The sequence below is a fragment of the Microcaecilia unicolor genome, chromosome 8 (genome assembly GCF_901765095.1).
Source record: "Microcaecilia unicolor chromosome 8, aMicUni1.1, whole genome shotgun sequence".
Classification (NCBI taxonomy): Eukaryota; Metazoa; Chordata; class Amphibia; order Gymnophiona; family Siphonopidae; genus Microcaecilia; species Microcaecilia unicolor.
The window spans coordinates 63,690,412-63,707,173 of NC_044038.1; the positions used below are offsets into that span (position 1 = coordinate 63,690,412).

Genomic DNA, 16,762 nt, shown 5'->3' on the forward strand with positions numbered 1-16,762 from the left:
AGGAGCTTATAGCCTATTTAGTTATGTTTAAACAAATGAGAGATCTGCATGAAACAAAATATTTGTATTATTTTGACTTATAAAACCACTTGTCCCTGAAACATGCTCAAAATAGAATAATCCATTTATGTATCTAAAAGCTACAAAACAGATAGTACGTGACAACAGATAAAGACCTGAACGGTCCATCCAGTCTGCCCAACAGTCACACTTATTATTAATTCATGATTAAATCATCAATGAATGTGATATTATATACTTTATCACAGTTATTTCTTTGGCGTTCTGGGACATAGACCGTAGAAGTCTGCCCGGCGCTGTCCTTATGTTCCACCTACTAGAGATGTCATCAAAGCCCACTCCAGCCTATCCAAATCTGTCTTGTCATTTGCAGGACCCAGACCATAAAAGTCTTCCCAGCACTGTCCTTGGTTCCAGCTACTGAACTTGCCATTGAAGCCCCCTCTAGCCCATCCCAAACTGGATTGCCATATACAGACACAGAATTACGATGTCTGCTGGCAACAGCCCCAATTCCAGAGTAGCTGCCCAAGCGTCACCCACATATCCACCCCTGCAAATAATGAGCACAGGTCATGCACCATGGAACAGGGCCAAAGGGCAAAAGCTGATAAGCATGTGAGCCGGTGACTCATGATCTGATAAGACATTCTTGCGTGCAAGCAAGCGTGGGAAGGAAGCAATTATGAAGAGAGAGAAAAATGTGATTTAACAACAGAGAAAAAGCAGATGGTGTTGAAAGAAAACAGAATGATCTTTGAGGAAGATAATTTGCTATAGTAATGTGAAGCATTGTTTAAAATAAAAGTATATAAACAGCTGAACCAGTGCATTACGTTGGAGAGACAGTGACAGAAAACACCTATGTGTAGCAGCGCTGTTCTCCCATGAGAAACTATTAATAGTATTTGTATTTTGGTAAGTAATAAAAATTGCTTTTCTCATACGTGGCCTTCTTTATCTTTTATCACTCCAAATTGTGAATGGCTGGTACATAATAATAATTTGGGGTGGTGGTAAAAAGACAAGCATTAACCTCCCCCACCCCCACCCCGCAGCCATCCAAGGCTTTTTTATTTATTTATTTTTGTTTTCTACCATCTGTTTTCTAAACAGAGTTCCTCTGTGTTCATCCCACACCTTTTTGAATTCTGTCACTGTTTTTGTCTCTACCACTTCTGTAGGGAGGGCATTCCAGGCATCGACCACTCCATGAAAGAGAATTTCCTGACATTACTCCTAAGTCTAATACTCCACAACCTCAGCTCATGTCTTCTAGTTTTACTATTTCCCTTTCTCTGGAAGATATTTGTTTCTATATTAATACCTTTCAAGTATTTAAACATCTGTGTAGCGCTCTAGAAATGTTAAGTAGTAGTAGTATCATATCTCCCCTGTCCCTTCTTTCCTCTAGGTTATACGTATTCAGGTCTTCCAGTCTCTTCTCGTATGTCTTATGGCGTAAACCCCATATAATTTTTGTCACTGTCCTCTGGACTGCTTCTAGTTTTTTTTTTATATCCTTAGCAAAATACGGCCTCCAAAACTGAACACAATACTCCAGATGGGGCCTCACCAGTGACTTGTACAGGGGCATCAACACCTCCTTTATTCTCCCCTTCTGTGCATATCAACCTCTCACCTCCTAGGACATACAGCTCCCTTGAGTTTCTACTCCCCAAATGCATCACTGATGAGGTGAAGATGTGATTCCACATGTCCCAATGAAAAGAGAATTTTATTTTACTTCCATTTAATTACAATATACTCCATTTTTATAACACCAGGCTTCCCAAGTGTACAACAGCTAAGATGAACCTATCAGGAAACAGGATATCCTCACTTAAATTTGCTGTATTGTATAGAACAGTGTAGAAAAATTATCACAAAATACAAGGTTTATTGCTGCTATTTCTATCAGCTAAAATAATTTTAAGCTGTTTTAGTGGTATTGAATTTTATTTCATGATATATATCTAGATAAAGGAAGCTTTCAAATAAAAAAAGCTGCTAATAAGTTACAAAATCTTTTATCCGCTACTTTTAAGGCACTACTTATCCAACTAGAACAGCTTTAGAGTTTTTACAGATGGACCACGCATAGGCAATCCATTATTTCTAATAATCTTTTGCTATTGTTTTGTGTAATGCTGGCAAGTTCCGCCTACTGGATTCAGCCTACACAATAGGCTAGATAGGCTCAAGCTGTCTCCTGTTCTCAGTCTTACCTCCTTGGATGCCACACTGCACTGGAGTATAAGAAAGGGGAGAGAGGAGGGGCTCTTTTTCAGCTGAACTCTCCTTCCTATAGCGCGCAGCACGTACACCTCATTCTCTCTTCTTACCACAGCCCATTTCCTCTCAATAACAGCAGGGCAGGATTCTCATTCTCTGCCTGATATATGTTAGTACATTAAAGTGTCTTCTTGTGGATGTTAAAGGCAGAAATATTTTGAATTAAAAAAAAAAACAGGGCAGGATTAACTCTGAAGCAAACCCTAGACAAACAAACGCATTAGGCCTCCTATTATAATACAAATACATTTTAAAATTCTCCCGGTGGGTAGGTCCTCACATACCTTTACGTAATGGGGGGGAGGTAGGGATTTTCTTCTTATTTCAGATTATTAAGAGAGATGGAACACTACAACCCAGAGAGGTTTTGCAGAGGCGCCAGGGGTTAGAGATCAAAGATTTATTAGCTTATGCACAAATACAGCACTATACACAATCGCTTCCCAGGGCAGCGCTCCAATATGAAGTGCGGGTAAAGTTGATGGAAATCCTAGATTTGGAAGTGAAACGGGCAGTGCCCTTAAAATACTATCATGCGCAGATCCGAGCCGCTATGCCCCTAGCACCATTTCAAGGGCTGGTGCAGGCAGGGGAATTGGGGTTGCCAATTGGGGCAGATGTAATACAGACATGCATGCAGACATGCTATAAAGAGTGTGGGAGTGCAGAATTACGAGAAACCCAATATAAATTTGTGATGAGACTATTTATCGCCCCCCATAGAGCATACAGGGCTACCTTAAGACCAGCAGATGATTGTCCGAAGTGCACAGGGGGAGGGGCACACCTGGGCCATATGTTCTGGCACTGTCCTCCAATATTGGGATTCTGGGCCATGGTCTGCAGACAGGTCTCTAAGATGTGGAAGGTTCAATGGGTCAGACACCCTGGACTTTTGTTTAATATCTTTACGATTCATGGATCATCTAAAGCAGGACTCCGCTACTTCCAACGCCGAGCTGTGATGATGGGAAAAAAAACAATACTCAAGCTCTGGCTCCAGGAGGAAAAACCTACTACCCAAGTTTGGAGGGCATACATGATCTCGTTGAGTGCCCTGGAACGTAGGACAGTGCAGGACTTAGCCACTCCAAAGGACGAGAAATACCTACAATGTTGGTTACCATTCTTGGATACTTTAACACCTCGAGCTCGAAGTAGAGTACTTAATGGTTAAGTATAGTAATAACATCTAGAAACCTGGTGAGGGAAAGGGAAGGGAAAAGGGGGAGGGGGTGAAACATGAGGGGGGAAAAATGTAACGATGATACATAGAATTTGTCAAGATTATAGTAACAAGACTCATGGTAAACTGCTGTTGTAATTCTTTTCTGATCGTTCTGATTTATTGTAGATGTTTATGTCATCAATAAAACATATATTAAAAAAAAAAAATTCTCACAAAAGGGTCTCCCTAGTTAAAAAAAAATGGGGGGGCGGGGAGGGTGCTGTGTAATTCTGACTGCAGAGGAGGCAGCAAGCAGCATAAGCTAAGAAGTGTTTGCCAAAGTTATATAGTCTGTATCAGACCTAAAGTTGTTGCAAATTTTTGCTGTTTGATAAGTGGACAATGTAACAAAGATTCTTTTATATTTTAATATTTGCTGCCAACGGATGCACAGAGGATGAGTAGACTGTTGTGTGGGAAGGTGTGGCTGTGTTATCCCACTCCTCATCCCTTTCTTCCAAAAGCTGATTTACCAGGGCAAAAATCTGCCTTGGGAGTTGTAAACTGCAAATCTGTGAGGAGCCCCCTCCTAAACTTTGGGCCCTAGACAGCTGCCTAATTTTACTATGCCTTAGTCCTGCCCTGTATAAGAATTGCCATAACATAAGAACATAAGGAGTTGGTACTGGGTCAGACCAAGAGTCCATCTAGCCCAGTATCCTGTTTCCAACAGTGGCCAATCCAGGTCACAAGTACCTGACAGGATCCCGAAAAGTAGCTTGTAAGATTGTATACTACTTACTGCCAGGGATAAGCAGAGGTTTTCCCTAGATCTACCTTAAAACCAGATTATGGACTTTACCTCCAAAAATGTGTGTGTGTGTGGGGGGGGGGGGGGCACACTCATGCTAATCAACATCCCTATGTTAAGTATCTTCCCATCCCAGAGATGCCAAGTCACGCTCATTTGAAAGCTTCTTCACTGTCATACTCTTTGAGCCCTATTTTCACTCATCAGAGCTTCAGTACCAGTGCACTGATCATGATCACTGCTTTCATGCGAGGAAAGCCTTAGATAAATAAACCAAGTGGTCCAACCAGTAGGAAAAATCTGATCACACTTTCTTCCCTACTGCTTCCCCTTGCCCTGTTCCTTTTCCCTTTATTGCAAGTACATGCACTCTGAAAATGAAGTACATACTTTTATGAGTGGAGGAGTGGTCTAGTGGTAGAATGGAAGAGTGGCCTAGCGGTTAGAGCATAGGTCTTGACATCCAGAGGTGGCCGGTTCAAATCCCAATGCTGCTCCTTGTGATCTTGGGCAAGACACCTAACCCTCCATTGCCTTAGGTGCAAAATTAGAATGTGAGCCCTCCAGGGACACAGAAATACCCAGTGTACCTGAATGTAACTCACCTTGAGCTACTACTAAAAAAGGTGTGAGCAAAATCCAAATAAATAAATACTAGGTGGAAGACAATTTTCAGCTCAAATTATTTACCAAAATTGCTTCCCACTTTGTATTCTTTCAGAGGCACCAGAGGTGAAAAAAATAATTATATTTTCTATTTATTGATTGGAATATGTCAGTGTTTGGAATGTGCATCTGCCAGAACTGGTTTTAGACATGGCTGGGGCCCAAGAGGAAAACCTCACTCATTGGCCTTCAATCTCCAGCATAGTGGTGTAGTCATGGAGTCAAATAAGGCCCTCAGTTGTGAAGCTTGATGACACTTTTGAAAATTGAGTACTGCTATCCCTCTCGCACCTTTTCCTTTGGACATCATCATCCTACTTGCTTAAAGGGCCTTCTGTTCTAAATAAAACAAGATACTTTCTTGTGTATGAGGCAGAAAACTTTTTCAGGAATCCACACTAGCACTTCCATGAATAAATATTGATATTTGGATAGCATCATCATCTTTATCACATTTATATTCCCAAAAGAGAAGACGTTTAATTTCTTTCACCTGTTCAATTCCATGAAGGAATCCTTTCTGTAGCAAACCATAGCTCACTTCATATAATTTCTCCAGACCAGGTGTCAATCTAGCATTTGAGGAGGAGGTATTTAATCCTTAATCTTGCCTATATTCATCAGCACGTCAGATTTGGTCATATTCATTTTGAAACCCAAGACCTTTCCAAAGTCTTCTAATTCTTCTATTGCAGACGCTAACGAATGTGTGGGTCCATTAATGTAAATCATAAATCTTCTGCAGATCTTGTAATTCTCCTCCCATCCAACATGGACTCCCTTTACCTTTTAATTTCCCCTTACCTGTATTGCCAAAAGTCCCATAACAAGAACGAATAACAGCAGAAACAAGGTGCATCCCCGTCTTGTTTCTAATTCTAACTCAAAGGTCTCCGAGTACCTGCACCCAGTGTACATACTTTCCTCCCAGGCCCACTGTCTCCAAACCTTGTAACATATAAAGATCAATACACCCATTTGAAAGTTTTTTCAGCATCCACTGCCAATAAAAAAAATGTGGGCTACTATGATCCATACTTCAATGGAATGGATGGAGGTGATCTCTCCTGCAGCTTCATATGTACAGAGTAGCAGTCTAGTAGTTAGATCTATAGGGCTGACAACTAAATAAATCATAGTTCAAATCCTGACTCTGTCACTGTAATTCTTGGGACCTTGTCCAAACCACTTCAGTCTCTATTATCTCAGCTATGATTTACCTGGTAAGCCCTTTTGGGCAGGAACATTACTATAGTAACTGAATTGTAACTCATCTTAAATATGGGTTTGGGAAAAAAAAACCAAACATGTTATTACAAAGCCAAGGAGAAAGCTGCAAACTTTCAGAAAGAACAGGGCACATTTTCACAATGTACGAATGATGCATGCTTCCTTGGTGTTGTGGAGTATGAGTGAAGACAGAAATCTCAAGCTGCATTGATCAATATTACAACAAATTGTCTTGTGAGGGGTGGTGGGAAGTTAGAGGGATGAAAATGGGAAGAACTTTCTTGATATGTTTCTCTAATAAAACATTTGCTTATTAAAAATTTCATAGCCAATATGCAGAAGCATCAGATTATGAATCCCCCTTCTAGGAGCCCTGAGCCAAAGTGACCATTCAGAGCTGAACAGAGGTTAGGTGGCAGAGCTGCAGTTTGAACAAACCTACTTTCAGAAATCAGATGTGCAATTGTAGAGGTCGAGCAGCACCACTGGTGTGTAACATGTCTTTTAAAGGTCAGCCCAAGTAAGAAACATGAAGACAAAACTAAACACACAGGGCAACAAGTATCCAAGTTCTTTTTAACAGCATAAACCCAGGAGCCGGTAAAAATGATGATCCAGGCACTACTTTCAGAAAGGAATGGACATCTGGCCACCAGCTGAGCAGGAAGGGTTTTGGCTTCATATTGGAGAGGGAGGTGTCCAAGATATTAACTGGCAGATACTTGGGTTTCTCTCTTTTTTGTTTGTTTTATTAGATTTCAATTAAATTTACAAAAGTAAATCTTTCATTTTTTTGTGATTTGTTTTTCCAACTCCATACTAATTGGGGGAACAGTGCAAGCACCAGTACAACAAACTAACACAATACAAACAAAAAACTAAAAATAAGAAAGAACAAAAAAATACAGCCAAACAATACTCCCTTCTATCTTCGTGATCCCCATAAACCCCACCCCTGACATATCAAAGCAAAGAACTCACTTACATAACTCTAAAGATGTCCTTTTTCTTGTGCTCCCACTTCCACTTACAATATGATCTTTGAGATGTGATGTGCTTGCAGTAACCCTGGTGCCAATTCTTAAGATGGTTATCACATAGCAAAGCCAGGCCAATAATCAAGGCTTTGGTTACTTTGTCCCACCCTGATAGAAATATGTATCTGCTCCTCCCACATTGTGTCTCTTTAAGCTGCTTCTCTGAGCCCTTAAGAACAGCAACGCCAGCATGCTTGTTGGTTTGTGTGTGATTGGCAGGGGAAGCGCATGGAAGCAGCTTAAAGGAATCCCCAAAATTTACCTTAACACCATCATGTTTCAAGGATACCATGTGGTCTTCTGAGATACTCTACAATACATTACTCTGTGACATCGGCACCAAGCATGGGAAGTTCTTTCACAGCCTAACCACCTTCGTCTGATTTTGTACCAGCAGGTGATAGTTTTACAAATACAGTCCAATAGGGCTAAAAATGGTCCCCTATGTAGCAAAAATATACTCAGACAATGCAAAAGAAAACAGTACAGTATTTGTATAATAAAAGCATTGGTATCATTAGGCCTCAACTGAACCCTTGTAGGAATTCTGCAACAGCAGCAGGGGAGCAGGGAAAGAGGGTGAAATAGCCAACACCTTCTCAGGTACAGAGCAGAGAAAATGAGGAAAGAAACTGCCCACAGCATCCAACCCATACAGGAGATTCTGCTCCAGTACAGATTATTTTTGCATATTTACCAACCATCACAGGTGGCCATCTAAGTCAAGCTTTACTGGTGAAAAAAAAGGAGCCATTCTGTCTCACTGAGCACTGGTCAGACAGAACTCTGAATGCTCTTACTGGGAAGAAAGGTTCACTAACTCTACCTTCCAGCATCTGGGGATGGTGCTGATTCATCATTGGTCTCCTCTGAATCTTTGACCCAGTAGTGCTTCCCTATCATTGGCTGCATGATCAGAGGTGGAATTATCTAGAAGGTGCAGTTTAAATGCTAGGAAGGGGTAATATACCTCACATCTCGATGCAGCAATGATTACCTTAACTGATAAAAGACAAGTGTGAGTTCATTTATCACAGTCAAACAATCTGTCACCACTTTGAGCTTCTTTGAGCACTATTAGGGTACAGGACCTCCATCAGCATAGATTGGACCCCCAACTGCCAGTCCATATGAGTCCAGAGCTTGTGGTTGGAGCTGAGTGTGTTTCTGGCTGAGGTTGTTCGGTCTTCCAGTTTAAAATGAAACAGCACTGGAAAATGTGGAATTTAGAGAGGTGTGGCATACCAAGGAGATCTCGGGAGACAGGTGCTGAGTAGAAGAAATTCAGAACAGAACCTGAAGAGTTAGTCCTAAAAACAAACACATACAGGAAAGCATAAGCTATAGAAAGGTTAGACCGCAAGTGTCATTTATTATGAGAGGAAGAGGGCAATGATATCCAGAGTGGGACTATCAAAACAGCTGAGGCAGTGACACTCTGGGGTATAACTCTAATTTTAGGGGAAGTTTATGGCCTTTATTTTATGTATTTATTGGGATTTATTAACCGCCTTTATGAAGAGATTCGCTCAAGATGGTTTTAGAAACATATCTGTGTGCAAATAGCAGTATGTACACATGTAGATTGCATATGTGTAAATGGTGATTTCAGAAAAACTGTTATTTATATGTGGAGATCGACACCATGCAGAGATTTCAAGGGGGCATGGCTTGGGCAAGACAAAACTCTATATATCACCACCTTGAGTGAATTCCTTCAAAAAGGCGGTAAATAAATCCAAATAAATAAATAAATAAATAAATAAATAAATAAATAAATAAATAAATAAATAAATAAATAAATAATAACTATATGTGTATTCCCCATGTTACAAAGGGAATACATATTTATAGGAAAACATTTTCTCATCAGGTTTTACACCAGCTCAATGGCATGCATTCTAAAAGTGCTAATTTTGGCCAGGGCTTTACCCAAAGGAGGAGTAATTCTCCTTAATACCCCGTTGTTTATTCCCTCCTCCAAAATGAAGGAAAATAAAAACTACAGCCTCACTATGCCATTGGCGACATGCAACTAGGTTTGTAAAACACATATGCAAGTTTCAAAATTGTCACCTCCATGTGGAAGCTGCCATTCATTTTTTTCCACTGTGTATATTTCAGTAGCATAGCCAGACGGACAATTTAGGGCAAGATCAAAGTGGGTGGGCCAAAATTTTAATGTCTGCTGCCCCACCTCCTCCGGCCCAAAGCAAAACCCAAATTTAACTTCTGCCTCCCCTCCCAGCACCCCCCCCCCCCAAAGTAAATGTAATACCTCTGGTGGCAGGGATCCCCAAGCCCCACCAGCTGAAGACTTTCCTTCTTGCCAAACAAGCTTACTTCTTGAGTGGCCACCGACACAGTCCCTGAACTGCTGCTACCAGACGCTGACCTCCTTCTATGCTCAATTTCACGCATGTGTGAAAAATGAGCATGCACACAGTGTGGCTGGCAGCAGCAGCTCGTGGACATGAAGACCTCCTTCTTTTGGTGGGAAGGAGGTCTTCAGCAGGCAGTGCTTGGGAATCCCCGCCGGCCATACTACAGGAGATGAAATTTTGGGTAGGCCTGAGCCCAAATTGGGTTGACCCCGGCCCACCCGTGGCTACGCCACAGGTATATTTGTAAAATGGGTGTTCCTGCTGCTTGTATAGCCAAAATATAAACTCTTGCAGGTAGCTCAGAAAAGGCTCTGCACTGCAATTAAGCACATCCCAACCTGTATGTCTGAATTCCAGTATCTATGTTCTATCTAAATTGGGCCTTTATAAATTATAGAGTAAATCATTATACTGCTGTCATCACCCCTATTCTTTGTGAGTTACACTGACTCCTGATTATTTGGAGAGTCCAGTTTAAGATTTTTTTTATTAGTGTTTTGAGTACTGAATCATGATGCCCCATTGAGCGTCTGTACCATGCTTAAATTGGATGGACCACCCCAAATGTTTAGCTCAGCCATTATGAATTTGCTGGGTGTTCCATTTTTCCATCAACTACAGTTCAATGAAACCCACGTTTGTGAGTTTGCTGTCATTGGACCAAAGTTTTCAAAGGCTTTACTGGGTGAGCAAAGATTGACTGCATGTATGACCATGTTTCCTAAGAAATTAGAAGTTTACCTCTTTCAGCAGGCTTTCCCCTCATATTGATCAGAGGTTTACCTGTTGCAGCCACTGTTACCACAGAATGAACTATTAGAGTGAAACCTTGCTATAATGTGGTCATGTGCTTTGATTAGATGCATGTCTGTTTTTCTTTCTTTTTTTTGGTCTTATTGCTCATAGTTTTATGTTTTACTTGATTTTATGTATATTATTATTGTTATTTCTGTGCACTGTCAAGCATTGTAGATAGTCTGGGTCATCAACATTTTAAATAAATAAATAACTACATAAAAAGGTGACTGCTCAAGTACAATTATTACTGGAGCAGACATAGCTAGCAGAAGGGTGATGATACTAAGGGTGAAATTATCACTGAAGTGTAACTCTCAGACAGCAGAGATAATCCAGTTAGTTTAATGGGGTTGCAGTTTATTGGACCATAATCATTGCCTGTAATCATCCAGACTCAGTAAAGCTGGGAAAAAAGGATAATGTACCTTGCGTGTTTCTTACCCATTCATCTTCAGCTACTCCTTCAAATGCGTCCTGCGGAAGAGGGTCATCTCGGTTCCCCAGTTTTGCCACCATTGCATTCAACAACTGGAATAAGAAATGTGAATGTCTGTTACATCAGAAAGAGGGTAATATATAATAAACATACAAATTGACTCCCGGATACTCCCAATACTCTAAAGACCTGGCTTAGAATAATATTTAACACACTGGGGAAGTGGTGTCTGTCAGTGTCCATGCACAAAAATCCAGCCTGACGCACATAGCCACAAGGCCCCATGGAGGGGTAGGGGATGGGTAAATGGCAGTGATGTAGCTGACGGTGTCAGGCTAGGAAGCGTGCTGGAGTCCAGGGAGACATGCAAACATCATCCAGCATGTTTCTCTATTCAGTAATATTAATTTCCCAATAGAATAAACAGGCTCTACATTCAATCCTAAATCCTGGCACGTAATTCCCCTGCTCAGTTGATTGAACCAGAGGGGTGAAAACAAAAGTCCTTGAAGTCGGAGGAAAGATAATTCATGATATAGTCTAGCGATACAATTGGGGTAAACTCCACCTAAGCAAAATCCCAGGATTAAAGGCAGGGACTAAGATTCTAACTATAAACAGTGAACTTTTCCCAGTTCTTAACAGTCCCCATGAACTAAGGATTCAACTCCCAGAAGATGGAGGTTTGAATCTTGAATCATACAGCCATGCACAGCAGCTCTGCAGCAGGATCTCTTCATTACCTCCTCTTTTTTCTGTTCATCTGATTTTTCCTCCAGGTAGAAGGATGAGGGGGCGTACTTTCTGATGGGGACATCTTTAGGGGCTTCGCTAACTGGAAAAAAAAAACAGCACAGAGAAATGCCAGTGAGATGCAGTGTTAGGATACATTAGAGCAAGGATTAACCAAAGGGAAGAAACTGGGGGAGGCTCTGTGGGCATCTTTTGGATATATTTATGCAGATAAATGACAATTCAATCACAATCTGACTATCTCCAACCCCCCCCCCCCATCTGCCTTAAAGCAGGCATGATGTTTCACCATGCACATTCTTCTAGCCACACTGGATATAGGTTTCCAAGAAGCATGTATGGACAGGACTGAAAAATAACACACAGGCTGAATTTTCAGACAAGTTCTTTATTTTTCATGAAAATTTAAAATGCACAAAATACAGGTGCAAAAGTCCAGGAGTGAAGGCATGCATCTACTAGTTCTTTGGATTTAGGCACAGCATCCATGGGTAAAGAAAACCCCCAGACACTGCTGCCGAGAGACCAGTTTGAAACCGCACCATGATGATACAAGATGCTCAGACATTTTGTTCTGCTTGCTACATTTGAAACCCAAACACAAACAATTGTGGTAAAAGTTTTTATTATTATTGTTACATTTGTATCCCACATTATCCCACCTCTTTGCAGGCTCAATGTGGCTTACAATTCATCTTGTATGCTGGAAATAGAAAAGAATATACATTTGGTTTTACAGCAAGATTTGAGTATATGATGGTGAAATACATAGTAATGCGAATAGAAAAGATTATGCATTTGATTTGCAGAGTTTGGTTACATGTTGGTGGGATACATGATGGTAATAAAGCTATTGATATAGGCAGTGGCGTAGCTACGTGGGGCCTGAGGGGGCCAGGGCCCCCGCAGATTCACCCCAGGACCCCCCTCCCGGCGAACCCGCCGCCGCCTACCTTTACTTTTGCTGGCGGGGGATCCCACTCCCCGCCAGCCGACGTCTTCTCAGTCCTTCCTGCTCTTCAATTTGTTTGCTGACGTCCTGGACGTAATTGTACGTGCAGGACGTCAGACTCAGAGAACAGTTCTGTTCTCTGAGTCTGACGTCCTGCACGTACAACGTGCAGGACGTCAGCAAACAAATTGAAGAGCAGGAAGCCACTGAGAAGAAGACGTCGGCTGGCGGGGAGTGGGATCCCCCGCCAGCAAAAGTAAAGGTAGGCTGCGGCGGCGGGAGGGGGGGCGGCAATGTCGGCGGTGGGGGGGCGGCGCCGGGGGGAGGGCTAAAATGTGCCCCCTCCCCCCGGGCTCTGGCCCCCTCCCCCACGGAAGGCTGGCTACGCCCCTGGATATAGGTACATGATAGTATAGAGGCAAAGGATATAAGGAACGTTCTTAGATATCTTAAAGAAAGTGGAGTTACACGTGTTGTTCCTTATGATATATTTTGTCGAAGAGATAAGTTTTCAGGAATTTTCGGAATTTAGTCATTTCATAGACCGAGTTCAGGTTACGTGGCAGTGAGTTCCAGAGTTGTGTGCTTGTATAGGAGAAGGTTGATGCATGCATTGATTTGTATTTCAAGCCTTTACATTTGGGAGGATGGAGATTGAGGAATGTGCGGGAGGATGTTTTTGCATTTCTGGATGGAAGGTCTATTAGGTCCAACATGTAGGCTGGGGCGTCTCCATGGATGATTTTATGGACCAAGGTGCAGAGTTTGAACGTGATGCGCTCTTTGAGTGGGAGCCAGTGTAGTTTTTCGCGGAGGGGTGTAGCGCTTTCGTATTTTGGTTTGCCGAATATTAGTCTGGCTGCTGTATTCTGGGCTGTTTGGAGCTTTTTGAGTATTTGTTCTTTGCAGCCGGCATAGAGTGAGTTACAAAAGTCCAGGTGGCTAAGTACCAGAGATTGTACCAGGTATCGAAAAACACTCCTTGGGAAAAATGGTCTGACTCGTTTTAGTTTCCACATGGAGTGGAACATCTTTTTAGTTATATTCTTTGCATGGTCCTCAAGTGTCAGGTGTCGGTCGATGGTGACTCCTAGGATTTTTAGGGTGTCTGAGACTGGTAAACTTAGATTGGGTGTGTTGATGGTGGTGAATTCCTTCTTGTTGTATTGCGAGGTGAGTACCAGGCATTGGGTTTTATCAGCATTTAATTTCAGTCGAAATGCATCCGCCCAGGAGTTCATAATGTGCAGGCTTTGGTTGATTTCGTCGGAGATTTCTCTTAGATCATGTTTGAATGGGATGAAGATTGTTACATCATCAGCATATATGTATGGATTTAGATTCTGGTTCGATAATAGCTTAGCCAAGGGTGTCATCATTAGGTTGAATATGGTCGGTGAGAGGGGGGATCCCTGTGGAACTCCACATTCAGGTGTCCATGTGGCTGATGTTGTCGAGTTTGATGTCACTTGATATGAGCGGGTGGTTAGGAAGCCCTTGAACCACCTGAGAACGTTACCTCCGATTCCGAAGTACTCGAGGATGTGTAGTAAAATTCCATGGTCGACCATGTCAAAAGCACTTGACATGTCAAACTGTAGTAGTAGTATGTTGTTGCCATTCGCTATCAGTTGCTTGAGCTTGGTCATAAGCGTGACTAGTACGGTTTCCGTGCTGTGATTGGAGCGAAATCCTGACTGGGAATCGTGCAGTATCGAAAATTTGTTTAGATAATCTGTGATTTGTTTGGTCACCATGCCTTCTGTTATTTGGTGAATAGGGGAATGGATGCTACTGGTCTGTAGTTCGTTAATTCATTGGTGTTTTTCTTTGCATCCTTAGGTATGGGGGTTAGTAGATCAAACTTTATTCCTGATATATTTTGTTTAATTGTTCAAACGATGACATTGATTATTCTGTAACATCATTTATTGGGGATGTAAGGAGGCTGTTCTGAAAAAGCTTCAGATGATATTAAATACAGCAGCACGAATGCTATACAAAGGGTCACACCTCTGTTTTTGAATACATTGGTTGCCTGTGGAATCTCATCTAATTTTTAAGTTATGCAAGGATCAGCCCCCTAGCTATATGTTGCAGCTTATTAATCTGATCCTGCTTCTAGGGACTTCCTAGTTTTACCAGTGGCGTTCCTAGGGGTGCCGACACCCGGGGCGGATCACTGATGCGCCCTGCCCCCCCCCCCCAGCGAAATAACCCCCCGGGTGGGGGGTGCCGCGCGCCTGTCGGCTCTTCGTTTCCATGCTCCCTCTGCCCCGGAACAGGAAGTAACCTCTTCCGGGGCAGAGGGAGCATGAAAACGAAGAGCCAACAGGCGCACGGCACCCACTCCAGCGGCGTGCACCCGGGGCGGACCGCCCCCACCACGGTACGCCACTGAGTTTTACACTGTCCAAATCCAAGGAAAATTATTTATAAAACACTTTTTTTTCAGCAGTGTTCTCCTATCAAGCTGCTAGGTGGTGGAATGAACTTCCCCACCTGACAAGATGTCAACTAGTTATATCCAATTTCTTAAGTTGTTAAAGATTTATTTATTTCAGAGGCTTGTTGTTTTAACATAACTATTTTAGAATTTTTTTGTTATAGACAACTTTTAACAATTAGCCACGTTACAGTTTCAGTAATGTAATTCCTGGGAAATGCTCAGTCTCTTAATTTTTGTAATTTTTGAGGCGAGTGTGGGATATAAATGACCTAATATAATGGAATGGAATGGGTGGAGTTTCGGCAAAACATAGGTAGGGCACACAGTTACACACTAGGGGGAAAATCTATAGCTTGGTGCCCCCCAGTTAAGGTGCCAATGCTGCACGATGAGTACAATTTTATAATGGCATCTGTGTGTCAAGATGTCATTATAAATATTAGTGTAATCCAGAACTGGCATGCCTTCATTTAGGTCTGACCACTTATGCCAGGTGAATGGCACCCCTAAGTATGCCATGCAATGCACATCACTTACAGTATTTAATGTTAAAATTCAATCAATATACTGCAAGCAATATAAAGAGGTATTCAGTACACACTGCTAGACTCGTTATGATTCTATTAATTTACAATACACACTTACTTATCATCCTCCCCCCACCCCCACTTAATTCCAATACTTTTTATTGAGCAAAAATACAATACAATCAAATTAAACCAGCAACTCAGCTCAGTTTTGTACTGGAACATATACAAATCCTGAACCTCCCAAACAATCCCCTCTAAATCCTCATCCAAATAACTTATAGTATTTTAAAAGTTATGGGTATAAGTTAGAGACATGTCCATGCCCCTCCCATGCTCCATCCATGTGTATACTAGAGATTGATCACATTTTGGTTTCAGTTATGGCACAGAAACTGGCCGAAAATCCTTTTTCTGCCTAGTTTCAGTTTTGGTTTCAGCCAAAAGGTTATTGTGATTTTCGGATATGTTTTCAGTTTCGGCTGAAAATGATCATGCATTTTCGGTGGAAGCTGAAAAATTATGCTTTGTCCCATTGGTCGGTCTCCCACCCTCCTCCCTCCCCCCATCCATAGGGTCCCCTGGGCCTAGTTTAGAATCCCTGGTGGTCTAGGAGTACAGTTGGGGCAGGAGTGTTTCCCAGGTGCTCCTGCCTATTCCGGCTCTGCTCTCAAAATGGCTGCTATAACTGGGGCATCACTCCTGCCTTGACTACACCACTAGACAACCAGGAACTGTAACATAGCCTTGGGGTGGGGGGGAGGCCGGGACTCTTTGTTTTCTTTTTATTGTGAATGCAAGTAATGCAGTTATGATCTTGAACAATAGTTTTTATGCCAAATACAGTACTCCAAATAAATGCTTTTGTTACAACATTTTAGCAGAAATTTAAATCTGTAAATTTAGGACTATAAGCTCCTTAGGAATTAGCTTCCCTGTGGTATTTTATGACGTCAGCTGTCACTCCAAGTGTGATGCAAAGTCAGCCACTGTAAAAACACCTTGGCTTTTAGTTTCAATTTTCATTAGCTGCGGTCCATGTGTGTGGAGGCTATTTTGCTTGGAAGTAAAATACGGTCTCATTATTTAAGGGGTCTTTTACTAAGCTGTGGTAGCGTTTTTTAGCTTGCAGTACAAATCAGCTTGCGGTTAAACGCTGAGACACCCATAGGAATATAATGAGCATTTACCACCAGCTGATTTCTACTACGAGCTACAAATGCGATCGCGGTCTA

The 16,762-nt window shown here is 41.9% G+C and overlaps 1 protein-coding gene across 3 annotated transcripts in view; it reads right to left on the reverse strand.

Annotated features, from left to right (window-relative positions):
• The window catches only part of LOC115476269 (mitochondrial import inner membrane translocase subunit TIM16-like), a 619,296-nt gene that overhangs the window by 15,789 nt on the left and 586,745 nt on the right, over positions 1-16,762 (reverse strand). For 2 of the 3 annotated variants that reach the window (XM_030212552.1, XM_030212550.1), the window contains 3 exons: positions 11,590-11,681; positions 10,852-10,938; positions 6,358-8,538 (listed from right to left, as the gene is read on the reverse strand). In XM_030212552.1, coding sequence (XP_030068412.1) covers positions 8,533-8,538; positions 10,852-10,938; positions 11,590-11,681 — 185 coding nt within the window. In that variant the 3' untranslated portion in view covers positions 6,358-8,532. Of the gene's footprint in view, positions 1-6,357; positions 8,539-10,851; positions 10,939-11,589; positions 11,682-16,762 lie in introns of those variants that run through there. The other variant, XM_030212554.1, reaches the window with a different exon arrangement.